The sequence below is a fragment of the Corvus cornix genome, chromosome 2 (assembly GCF_000738735.6).
Source record: "Corvus cornix cornix isolate S_Up_H32 chromosome 2, ASM73873v5, whole genome shotgun sequence".
Classification (NCBI taxonomy): Eukaryota; Metazoa; Chordata; class Aves; order Passeriformes; family Corvidae; genus Corvus; species Corvus cornix.
The window spans coordinates 70,964,085-70,977,176 of NC_046333.1; the positions used below are offsets into that span (position 1 = coordinate 70,964,085).

A 13,092-nucleotide genomic window follows, 5' to 3' on the forward strand; every position below is an offset into this window, starting at 1 on the left:
TGAACCAAGGCTGCTCCAGGCATGGTTGTGGTGAAACAACAGTCAGCATCTTACTCAGTGTGTGAAATTCTGAAGTTTTTCAGTTGAAGGGATGCAGACTTTTTCTGTCATCAGAGATGACAAAAATATTTGTATATTTATTCAAAACCAGCCTAATTACCATCTGCTCATTTGCAAAATAGTCCACTTTGACTATTATTTACTGTTGAGCTGACTGCCACTTGCAATAAAATTTTAATTCTGCTATACTTTTTTGTATATTTCAAGAAATTATTTCATAGTTTTTTTATAGGGAAGGGGGGTGTGTATATATATTTTTATATATACGATCATAGGGATCTTAAGAGGTCCAACCACCTGCTCAAGGCAGGATTAGCTTTGGAGTCAGACACAGATGCTAGGGCTTTATTCAGCAGGGCCTTTAAAACCTCAAAGGGATGGAGCCAACCCTTTTGGGCAGCCTGCTCTGCTGCTTGCCTGCCCTCACGGGGGCGGAAGGGTTTTCTTTATCTGCAATCTGAATTTCCTTTGTTTCAAATTATGTCTGTCATCCTCCCACCTTGCACCACAGTGACCCCCTGGCTCCATCCCCTGTCAAACCCCCTCACAGTGGGCTACAGGTAGGATGCTCTGGTATGTCCTCCCCAAAGCTATTTCTTCTCCAGGCTGAACAAGTCCCAGTCCCTTAGCTGCTTCTCACAGGGCGAGTGCTCCTCACTGAGACCATTCCAGATGATGGGTGTCTTTCCAGTACCAGAGGAGCCCAAAACTGGATCCAGTGTCTAGAGGTTGTCTCACAGGTACTAACTAAAGGAGGATAATCCCTTCCCCGTACCATGCTTCTGTTAACACTGCCTGGGGTGTTGTTGGCCTTCTTCACTTCCAGAGTGAGCTGCAGGAGTGTTCTCGTTATGTACTGGATCCTTTGAAGAGGGAATAAAAGGTGATAGGAGTAGCTTCTTCAGGCTTTGAGAACCACTGGTCTGTCACAGTTTTCTGTCACCTCTTTCTGTCTTGAAGAAAAAGCTTGATCTTTTGCCAGAAATGTTAATAACTTTGAAGTTGACTTTAGTGAATCCAAGAGCAAACCCAGAGGTACTACTCAGGTCCATTGTGAGCTGTCTGAAGGACAGTTCAGGAGCTGGTTTGGTATTTGAGCTGGTTGGTAGTATCAGCTTCTGCTGCCGCCTTTCAGTGGTTATTTGCAGAATGGGATGTACACCAGCTTTAAAACAAATTAAACAGTGGAAGGACAGGGGTGACCTATTAGGGAAAAGAATATGATGTGAATTAGACATGGACATTGTGGTTGCTGGCAAAAGCCAATGAAATCACTTACTTTCTCAGTCTGACCCCATGATTTTGCCTTCAGTTGTTGTCAGATGGAATTGCTGACCATCAACACAGGGTGTTCCACACCCACCTTCACCTTGGCCTCTTGTTCCTGCTGCCATCCTGGCACAAGTACTACTCTGTGGTATGCTGGACCATGGAACAGAGAGCTAAACAACAGCACCTTTTTTCCCCCTTTCCCCTGAAAAGTTCTGTTTGGAGGGTGCTGGGGAGTGGACCTGGAACTGACCCAGCTGAAAATAATTATTTTTCTTCCCTTCTTTTTATTCAGATCAGTCTGAAACCTCGTTTTGTATAACAGGGAGGGAGTGGATACAGCTGCCTCTCTCAGCTGTATCTACCTTAAAGTATTCATAGAGGCAGAATCTCAGTGAAATGCTGATGGAGCTGGTGGCTTGGCTAAAATGTAAACTCACCAAAATACCACTTTCCTCCTGCAGTAGTAAGAATATAACTGATAAAAGAAATAATCCCTGCTCCCTGGAAGATGGAGGAAGTGCTCTCTCCCTAAGCTTTTTTCCTCAAGTTCTGCAAAGAAGAGCAGTTGTTGCTGTGTTCTGAACCCAGAGTGTGCCCACCCAGGAACATCAGAAATCTAATTCCTAGACCAGTGTGTTCTTAAGCTTTGGGCTGTTTAAAGTAATCAAAGTTGGCTCCTCAGCTCTGCCTCAGTGATTGTTTTAAGGACAGAACTGGGTATGAAATTGGGAATAGCCTTGAGGCTGTACAACAGTGTGCTTTCTCTGTCCTTTGTATTCATTAAAATATATATTTGTAGACAGGGAAGAGCGTGTGACTATGCAAATACAAGGAAGATGTGTAATCTTGTAGACCATGCAGTGACCCACATAGGGCTTGTATAACAAAGTCCTTCCCTTTGAGGCTGGGTTATCTCACTATTCTTGTACCTCACCCACTGGGTTCAATGACCATCATTTCTTTCAAGCTTGTGTAGCTCCTGCTTTGGTACAACTGCTGCTGAGATGTCAGAGTTTTCAACCTTCCTGCTTTTGGTGGCCGATATGTTAATCCGGAGGGAATCAATTTCCCTAGGGAAGAAAGTAATGTTTTATCAATTTTTAAGGAATGTGCTACTAGACTTTAAAACCTTAAAAATGAGCTTCTATCACTGTGGAAAGGATGACAGTTGCAATGCATATTGCTTCCTGGTTTTGAAGTGGAAGTCTAATTGTTATTCAGAGATCAGTTCTGTGTATTTTTTTCACATGTGCCTAATTCTACTGAAATTAGCCATTCCTGGTTTCACTGAGATGCTCAGGATAAACACATGCACATGTTTTGAGCAGGTAACTCTTCTATACGTTGAGGCTTTCAAAATATTATGGCTTTAGTTTCTGTATGTTAAATATTTGGGGTTTTAATATTTAAAGTTCTATCTTTACAGTCTTGACTTAACTGATTTCCCAATTTAAAACTTGGAATTTAGCCTTTATTGTTAGTGACATAAAAATAAGCTATGAAGGAAGCTGGAATAGGTTGTCTGTAACAGGCTTTTGGTATGTCTGTAACAAGACTTAGTACATGTGTGCATATTTTTATTGCATGTAGGTTTTGTTTATTTTTACAACATGTCTTAAAGTTTATACTTTTTTTTTTTTGTTTGGTGTGTCTTAGGATCCCATGGAGCTGGTCATCCCTCAGAAACTTTAACACCACTGATTGTTTGGGGTGCTGGGGTAAATTATCCACAGCAAGTTACATCCCAGTTCTTTGAAGACAATTTTTTGAAAGGTAGGTAAAACATAAAGCTTAAGTGAAAGATTCTGGTGGAAACTGAGATGTTTTTAACTATCTCACCTGTTGATCTTCACTAACTTCTATTCCATTTTAGTAAGTATGATTTGCTTTGTGTGGTTTGTAAAGAAAAGGTGGTAGGGTATGCCTAAGGAAGCTACTGCAAAATTGGGCAGATCACATCAGTCAGTTTTCTTTTCTAATCATAGAATTGAAAACTTTCTCTCTTTGTTGACAGGAGGCTATTCATGCTTCTAAAACTTAGTTCCAGAGGAGACTTAATTTTTAGGAAGACTCCCAGAGGCGGAAAACTATTTGTACAGAAACATGATAAGTTCACAAGTTCAAAGACTCCTTTCTAGCTTCACAGTACAACCCTGCAGACTTTCCAGGGGCTCACTTGTCTCATTTGCATCCTTGTAGCTGCTGTGGAAATGTAAACAGCTTTTCTCAATGAAAAATTCTGACTCTTCACTGTTGTTTTTCCCTTTTGTAATTTATTTAAGAGTAAGCTTTTTAAAAAAAGAATAAAATTTTATTATTTCACATACATAATGTAATAAACACTGTCTTACTGAAATGTCAGTGGGGTTAGAGAATCATGAGTAATTAAATTGTTCAAACTGTTCCTCTTTCATGTGCCCCATTCTTGTCGCCTGCTCTGTTTCTTAAGATGTCTTGAGTCTCGGGTTGTTGCTCACAATCAATGAGGTAATGACTTTCTATTTTATTGGATTGTTTGTCAAGGTACATTAGAGAAAACAGGCAAAAATTTCTTCAGCCCTGAGGTTTTAACTCCACCCTGCTCTCAAGAAGGTATTTGGTAACAGATTAGGTCTTTTCAGATATAGACAGTGCCAACATTTCACTCTTTGTGCCTAACTGCTGCTATAAAACTATGACATCTGTGATAAAATTGAAAATGAGTTGTAGAAAAAACAGGAAAACAGAATAAAACAAATTATCTTGGTGTCTGTGGTGGCTGATCTGCTAGACTTTTAAAGACACTTGATGTGTAAGGGTTGATCTGTGATCGCTGAATTTTACATCTGTCAGTTTCCTTGATTCTCAGCATCTTTAGTACAAACCTCAGGATTTGACTTCAAGTCATGATGCAAATGTTGTGAGAGATTTCAAAAAAGATGAGTATTGAGCTGACTCCCAGGTGCACAATAAGGGAAGCTATTTTGCCCTCATCTGTTAGGCAATGTGTATTTTCTTAAAGGAGGACATTTGACTGCACCCTGCTGTGCCTGCTTCATATTTTCCTTCTGATGGTTAAAAAAATCAGCAAACCAAATAACCACACAAAAAACTGAGCACACCAAAGCAAACATCAGATTCTACTCCGTTCATTTTGGACTTGCTTTGTGTCTGTCAAGCACATTGTTGCTTTGTTTAGACACTAACTTTACAGATTCTTAATTGCCAAGGATCATCTCTTTTGGAGATTTGAGTCTCTCTGAGTATCTTGGGAGTTTGAATTTCTATTTGAGTAATAAGTATCTTCTTAAAAAGTGACTGTTCTCTCTATGGTGGCGCATCAGAAGGTTTAACCTTCTAGAAGGTTACATAGCTTAGAAGTAAAGAGAAAATTATTGAAGTGGAACTTGGCACTTGCACAGGTCAATACATTTCAGCTACTCCATTGTTACAATCCCAGATATTTTCATAAAGTTAACATATAAAAGAAAAGCTGTTCAAAAGAGTTCTCTTGAAATATTCTTTGAATATGTCCTTCCTGCTCCATACAAGTGCAGCTGTGACTGTGTGCAGGGGAAGAGGGCGTTTTCAAGACTGCTGTGTCACTGATGTATGCAGGTGTCAGGCTTACATTTCTAGTTACATGCACCAATGTTCAAGTTCTTTCATCTACTGACAATCCTTTTTAACTTCTCTGAGTTAAGTGTTTATGGAAATATCGACAGAATGTTTCTAATGCTGACAAACTTCTTATGCTCTGTTCAGTGCAAGCAGGCTGTAGGCAGCTCAGTGAATTGTCTTTCTTCTCATTATTGCCATCGACGGTTCATACCTCCAAAGGCAATGCCAACAGGCAGGACTTCGCTTGTCCAGTTTGTCACAGAGAAATTTATGTTCTCCTTGGATGGCCAGAAGGGCACAGAGTCTGCTCTGGGATGACAGCCTTCTCATTAGTTTCTTCACCTGTGCTCTGCTTTCCCTCAGGCCTGGTCATGCAATCCTCTTGGAAAGATTTTGTTATGGCAGCCTTGTGTCCTGGGGGCAACATGTATTATTACCCATTTGGCTACTGGTTTGACCCTTCATGAGAAAGAGAATACAGATCTGCTCTCTGGCTCCTCATGGGCTGATGGTCGGCCCTGGGGTGCAAGCCCAGAGGAGTTTGTGAGTGAAGGCACAGCCTCCTGCAGCATCAGAACGCGGAGTGCTTGATGACACCTATACACAAACCTGTTTTGTAGAGGGCTCAGCCTGCTTTGCCATAGCTGAGGGAGCTCAGTGTACCCTCCACTGGTTTTGCTTCTGTGAGGTTTTATGTGAGATTTTCTTTGGTTCATGTAGCCTCATCCTCAGCCTCTTTTTGAACTGGAACTTCCCTGCTGTTTTGCTGGACTGTTTGCATCTGACAGCCCAGCAGGCTGCAGTAAAAGCAGGGCAGGATAAAGGCAAAAAAACCCCCCCTATCAAGTGGGCAGAAAACTGCTGAACACTACAGGAAACCTAGACAGTGAGCTGGAATCATGAGGGCAGCACATACCAAGCCAAGGCACCTCACTCCTGGGAGTACAGCCCGGACTGGCCAGTCTGCAGGTGTGTCCCAGTCCTCAGGAGTTCCTGGGCTTAATGTCCTATGGCTCCTGGTCCAAAGCAGATGTCTTCAGCTCTGCATTTTGGAATATCTGAGTAGGGCATGTGGAGATGAAAAAACTTCTCACAAATCAAGATGTTTTCTCTAGCAGACCTAGTTTCTTCCTACCTTACGTGCATTGTGTGTGCATACACAGTTTTCCAGTGTTTTTCTTCGGAAAATTGTACTTAAAAGGAAAACAGGCAATTCCTTTATGTAATAGAAATATGGGTAAGAGTCTGTTTCCCGAAATATAAATCCATTTCCTTTTCTGGGAAGCAAAAGGAAGCAAACTTGTTCATTTTGGTGTGAGTTTAGCAGAATTCATGATTAATGCTGCTAATACTGCCCCTGTGTTGCCATGGGAGCTCCCTGTAGCTGTCTTGCTGCTGTTAAAGTACAAATCGACTCTTCAGGGTGCTTCTGGGACCAAATAACAGTGGACCTGTGCTCAGACCCTCATGCTAGCAGTGGTATGAACTAATTGCTGGAAATAAGTTTGGTGTATGCAATACTGCAAATATATGAAAGAAAAAACCAAACCTTGCTAAACTCTGTTTTTAAATAACTCTCCACCCCCAAAGAAAGCAAGCAATTTTCTCTTTATTTCCTTGGAGGCCAGCATAGAGCAGGAAAATAAAATTTTCAACCAGCTTTTTGTATGATGTGCCAAAGCTTTAGGGTGTAATGTTTGTACCACACTGTACCAGTGCATTTAGGACCTTGGATTAGCCTTTTTTACAAACTATTGAAGAGATTCTATAAGTCTCCTAAACCCAAGTTTGGTTCTTTTAGTTGGCACAGGAGGTAATACATCACTGTGCTGAAAAAAATAAAAACCTTGGCCTTTCTTGAACTGATCTAGGTCACAATTGCAGGCAGCAATTTATCCTGCTGGATAAAAGAAAATGTAAGCTGAAATGAATGCGTTTTGTTGTTCCTGCCTGTTGAATTCCATCTTTCTTGAGCTAGCATCCTAATGTAAAATCATAATTTTCATTAGTACCAACACTTTGCAGAAAATTGCAACAAGATATTAAATGTCAACTGAATAACTCCTTTCAAATCTGTGTAGATTCAGGTGCTCTGTTATTTCTTGCAGAATGGAAACTGGAGAACTTGAAGAGGATTGATGTCAATCAGGTATCAAACGTACCTAATTTAATAGTTCATAAATTTTCACCTTAAATTATGTGTTTTGTGTGATTTAAAGTAATTCACTTAATTTGAAGGAATGATCATACCAATGTACCATTTCCCTAGAAACAGCAGCCATAATAACATAATGAGGATAAGTTTAAATTCCTTGTTGACATGTGACAGCTGCATACAACTTCTCCTGAAGATGCATTATTGTCCCATTTAAGTGATCCCACATGGCTGTAGGAAGAGCACAGTACAATATACCAGGTCCCCCAAGCTTCTGTCATTGAATCAAAACCATTTCTTGTTATCATGGTAAACTGTGGGGTTTTTTCATCTGTGATTATGGCCCAAGTATTTTGCAATTTAGATGATTAGTACTGTAAAGGAAGAAAAGAAGGTGAGCACCTTATCCTTTGATCCGTAATCAGTCAAGCTTTTTTAAACCATGGTGCTTTTTGCTTCCTATCATCCTACAAAACCCAATATATGAATAACGGACTCCAAACCTACTCAAACAAGGGAAATAATGTCATGCTAGAAGGTTCAAATCGTGAATGTTCTGGATCAACTGCTTTCAGCAAAGCCCTGGTACAAAACTAGAGATTAGCTTTCCTCTCAAGGTTGGTAGAAGTTATGGCAATGTTGTTTTGAGACTGTATAGAAGAGTCTTGAGTATTGCTTTGTCCTGGATAATGGAGTTCCCAAAGACAGAGCTTTTGTCCTGTAGTACATGTGTGACTATGGGTAAAAATAGCAAATGAGACTTCTAATTACCATTACACTCCAAGTGTATTGTTCTCTACAAATAATGGTTTGGAGTCTGCCTGGTAGATCTGAGGCTGGCGCAGTGCCTGTGGTTTCATTGTAGTTTCTTCAGATTTATGCTGGAGAAACAAAGAATTTTGGTGCATAGTTTTATATTGAAGGAAAATATAAAACTGGTAAGAGGCAGTGTTTATTATCACGAGTAGAAGGTAATGGTAACTTATTTCATGAAATGCCTTCGTGTAGATTGAAGGGCCTTTCCAAGGGCTGACTCGACATAAAAAAAGTGCAGAAACTCCCTCTGAAGGGGAGAAGGTGAGTAATCAATGCTGTGGAAGCATGGGATAAGGAATGTTGTGAAGAGCAGTATATCCAGTATATTGCTTAAAACTGTAAATATGAAATTAGTTCTTTTGGTCATATAAATAGTCATAAAAAGTGATATGCCTCTCTGAGTGCAGTAAAAGAGGTGCTGAATTCCTGCAAATAAATACTGGGGTGGTTATATTTGCTTTTTAAACTAAATGTATTTTTGAAGCTTGATCAGCAGTGGAACTTCACGTTTTGAATCTAATCATGCCATGACTACTGGAAACTAAAAACCAAAAAAACTATAAAGGAGAGTTTTATGTTATAACTTGGCAGTATTGCATAATTACCTTTTGCAAATGCAGATATGTTAAAATTAAGCTAAATTTATTAGCTCTAGAGGCTGAAACTATGTTAACGTGGGAATGCTTCTGTTTGCACAGGCTGATGTAGCACCACTGATGGCTTCCCTTATCGGTGTGCCTTTCCCCCTGAACTCTGTGGTAAGAAGTACAAATGTTTTTCTATGTTTTAAAAATCTGTTTGCCATAGAGGAAGAGGTGTTGGGGACAAGACTTGAGGTGTGTGAGGGGAAAGATTATACATTTGTGAAAGTGCTATAAGGTGTGGAAACTGCTCGTAGTTTTAATTTTATGTGTGTGTCTCTAGTTTAGAGTACAGACTTAAATCTTTTTATGTGTTGTATAGGGCTTTCAACTGGAAAGGCAGCTGGTCCTATTGTAATCTGCAACTTTATACTCTTGAGCTATATAAGTTTTTTGTTACTTTGTTTTTAGGGATGGTAAAAATGCAATATGGTTTGAATAGCGTGATTTTGATAGTGAAAGCTAAGCTTGTAAACAAGCTAGTTCCTGCAATTTAATGTTCAATTATTTCTTGATTAAACTAGTGTACTTCCTTCAGATGTTATCTTGTGCCTCTAATTTAGTGAATAGTGAGATGGCTTTTTCTTCTAATTTCTCTCATGTGTTGTTACATAGTCCAAAAGTTGCCTTATAAATATCAATTGACAATTAGCATTTCATTAGTCTGCCTTCATGCTGCTGGTTTCCCATATAAAACACCTATTTACAGCATATTTTGCAAAGTATTTCTTCTGGAGACTCTGCCCCAATGTCTCTCACCTTGTCCTGCACTCCTTGCTGGTTGTGTGCATAGCGGGTGGCATGGGAACTGCTCCCTTTCCTATCACAAGTACTGGACTGAGTCAGGCCCAGGCAAGGCTTTGGGTGGAAGACTTCTAGGGATTTCAAAAATGGCTTCTGATTAGTGGTTGAGTTTATATTATTTTATAGTATGTAGTTTAATAACAACTTCTGTTATTTATGTTTTTTGCATTCCTGTAGAAGCTGAGGTATTACAAACAATCCCAGTGATGTTGCAAAGCTGTGCAAGAAGAGTATTTTCAAAGGAGTCACATGAGTTATTTCAGCAGTAATTTGAAGTATTCTTACTGCTCATTTGGCCAGCAATTCAGTTAAGAGAAATTCCTGTTATTTCATTTAATTTTTTTTACTTATTATGTGTATTTTTCTTCCTCAGGGAACTCTCCCTTTGGAGTATCTGAACAGTAGTGCTCATTTCAAAGCAGAGAGCATGTTCACCAACGCTGTTCAGATTCTTGAACAATTTAAGGTATTAAACATATGGTAAAAAACCCCAACTTACCTGAATAATAGTTGTTGCTATATGTAAAATAATTATATGACATGTCCTATACATAGTGTGCTAAATTGAAAGGATTAAAATTGAATGCACATTCATTTAATTGAATAGCTGTGAGACTTACCTGAAGAAGCTTGAAAGACTTTAATAAACAAGTTTGGTTGCTTTTTTGTAAGGAGAATGAATGACTTTTTTCTTGATTCTTAACAAAAATGGTGATGTTTATTGGTGTTAATGTAAACCTACTTGCAGTATGTAGGTAGAATCTGAATGCTGGAGAAGGGAAATAATGCCTTTGCAATGGGGGCCAGGAGACAAGGCTTTTAGTCAGGGTCAGTACACAAACAGATCACAAAGGTAATAGGCTCCTGTGCATTAAAGAAATTAAATTAGTGGCCTAATTAACTTTTAGCTAATGCTGTTATATCTGTTGTTTTGCTTTGCAAGTGTTCATCTCTGGCTTCTCTGTCTTGATTCATTTAATATTGGAAATTACATTATGAGAACACGAGTGGTCCAAACAAAATGGTTCTATTTCACTATGCAGTAGAGTAAGAAACTGTCCAAAATCCCCAAATCCCAGTTTTGGCAAGGCATAGAAATGCTCTGAGGGAAAACCATCCTCCACAGACAGAAGCTGAGACATGAAAGAACTGTTATCCTGTCTGGAAATCCATGTCATGATAGTGAAACAATGAACCAGCATGAGATGACATGAGGAGATCAGCACCTTCGGCATCTTCTGTCCCTTTGTGAATGCCAGGTTCACAAAGGTGTGGATACCAGGGTGGCAGTGTCAGCAGCAGACTCATTTTCAAAAATATAGTGGAAAAGCTGGCATGTGATAGGGAAAGTGACTGGTAGGGTTGGACATGAAGTTTGAAGCACACTGATATTGCCTCTGCAGTTGGAAGACCTCTGCTTTAAGAATTAAGGATGTCACTCAGATCTTTTTCACTTAAATTGGTATCTTTGAGATTATTTTAAAAAGAAGTAGTTCTGCTTCTCCTTTCCTTTGAGCTTACTTGTATTCTTGTTCTGTAGTGCTGGATTATCTTTGTTGTTGTTGTTGGCTTCTTTCTAGCATTGTATTGAATGATCCTGTCTGAATTTCCTTTGTGTTTCTCTGCTGAAGCAGAAGTAGTGCACTGGCTTAGATGTGCCAAGTGGATTTTTACTTTCCCTGTGATGGACTGACCTGACCACAGTTTGTGCTCCCTGGAGATGATGTTGCCTTGGATGGATAGGATGAAATGTGTAGGTTGCTGCTTCCACCTGTCAGGTTTTACAAGTAGTGTGCTTAGAAAGTTCCTGGCTGCACATTATGCCAACAGTCAGACTTGAGTCAGGCAGCTGCAGGAGGCCTTAAAGATGATTTGGAGGACCTTGGACCAAGTGTCTCTGATGGCATCAAAACCTTCTGTTTTTGTCTGTGTGCAGGTTAACTGATTTAACAGCATTGCTTTGGTGGTGTTTGCTGCAGTATACTGTTCTTGTCTGGCATAAATGGTGCTGGTTTCAATGAGGGAGGTCGGCACTGAAGCCTGATAGCACTTCTAGCCATATCTTCCTTTTATCCTGCAAACTGTAGAAGTCCTGAGAATATCAGTGGCTGGAGCATGGTTTATTTTATTTACTGTAGAGCAGGTCTGAGTTTCCAGGAACTCAGAGGAGTTGCACATACTGGAGTATAACACCCACTTTCATGGACAGTATATTGACACTGTTATTTCATTTCTTTTCCAAAGTCTTAGAAATCTTCTGTGATTTTTTTGTAGTTTAATTCCTGATACAATTTTTAATCTTGTTGCAACTTGCATGTAATGATTTAATGCTCTTTTATGCAGGTTAAGATGAGTCAGAAAAAGAAAACCACATTGTCATTTCTTTTCACACCATTCAAGTAAGTGTCTGTAAAAACTATGATTATTTTACCTGATTGTTTGTCTTATCACTTGCTTCAGTATTTCAGTGAGCTGCAACAACACATTCAGTCTCTTAAGTCTTCTTTTAGGTGACAGTGTTTATCTGACTATGGAACTTTGCACTAGAACTCTATGCAATTAACTACTACTTCTCACCAGAACTTTAAAATAAATTTATTTTTTAAAATCTATTCCTTACATTTAATTTGCCATTAAGGATTATTTGTCTAAACTTTTTTTTGACAGTATAGTGATATAGATTGCACAGTAATTTCAATGATTTTTTTTTTTTTGCTATGGTTTTTGCAGCATTCTTTGGGAGATACAAATCTCTAGAGGGTCAGCAAATGCAATCTGTTCTAGTTTGTATATATGTATATACTGAACTAAGGATTGTTTCTTCTGCGATTTAAATTCTAATGAAGAATAAATAAAATACATTGCATCCAGAAAAGAACCTTACAATGTTAAGAATTTGTGTTGCTTAGTCTTAGTGTTTCCAGTGCTGTGAAGGAGTCTTTGCAGTGATTTGTCTATCTGGGAACTCTATTCTAGTGTATGGAACATTTACTGCCCCCCTCACCCTTCTGTCTTATCTAATTAAAGGTGCCTTTTCCTTTTCCTTTCTTCTGTAAAGGTTTTTAAAAGCTTTGCCATGGGTGTGCGTGATAGTGTTCAGTTCTGCTCTCAGTTTGTGGAGTGCTCCAAAAATGCCTTGTCACAGGAGCAGCTGTTTTCCTTTGGGAAATAGAGCTGATGTTAATTAAGATCTTTAAATCATAGCAGCAGTAAAAAGTACTCGAGTCACTTCCTGAGAAGTATGGTTATTGTTAAAGATGATTGCTGTCTGTCTGAACAGACATTTACTGTGTTATTTTATGCCTCTAGCTCCTTCAAAGGGAAAGGTTTGAGACAGTCTCTGAGACTCAAGTTAATCTTGGGCACATAATGAATCTTTTAGAACAAATTCTGAATGACAGTTGCATTATCAAAGATTTTACTGATCTGTATGAAATAAAATGCCCTTCTGGAAAGTTTGGCCAGTCCTCTTTGATAAATGACTATTAGTTTGATTTCACAGCTCTTTAAAGTTTACCTTTCCTTAAGACTGATTCGATAAAATAGGATGTGCTTTTCTTAATGCTATATTTATCTTTAAAGGAACTAAGTATTACCAATTGCTTTATGGATTGGCGTCTTTCCTGTTTTATGATATGTTTGATTGTTTTAAGTGGAAATGCCAGAAACATTTATCACTTTGAAAACGCAACTAAAACCTGGTATAAACATATTGTTACTTTGGTATGGTCCACGGCAAAAATA

At 39.0% G+C, this 13,092-nt stretch overlaps 1 protein-coding gene across 2 annotated transcripts in view; it reads left to right on the plus strand.

The window, feature by feature from the left end:
- The window catches only part of PIGN (phosphatidylinositol glycan anchor biosynthesis class N), a 106,310-nt gene that overhangs the window by 32,967 nt on the left and 60,251 nt on the right, over positions 1-13,092 (plus strand). For both annotated transcript variants that reach the window (XR_005601417.1, XM_039548843.1), the window contains exons 8-12: positions 2,989-3,105; positions 7,041-7,081; positions 8,602-8,661; positions 9,722-9,814; positions 11,692-11,747. Coding sequence is in view for 1 of the 2 variants with exons in the window: in XM_039548843.1 (XP_039404777.1) it covers positions 2,989-3,105; positions 7,041-7,081; positions 8,602-8,661; positions 9,722-9,814; positions 11,692-11,747 (367 nt within the window). In the remaining variant the exon portion in view is untranslated. The remainder of the gene's footprint in view (positions 1-2,988; positions 3,106-7,040; positions 7,082-8,601; positions 8,662-9,721; positions 9,815-11,691; positions 11,748-13,092) is intronic.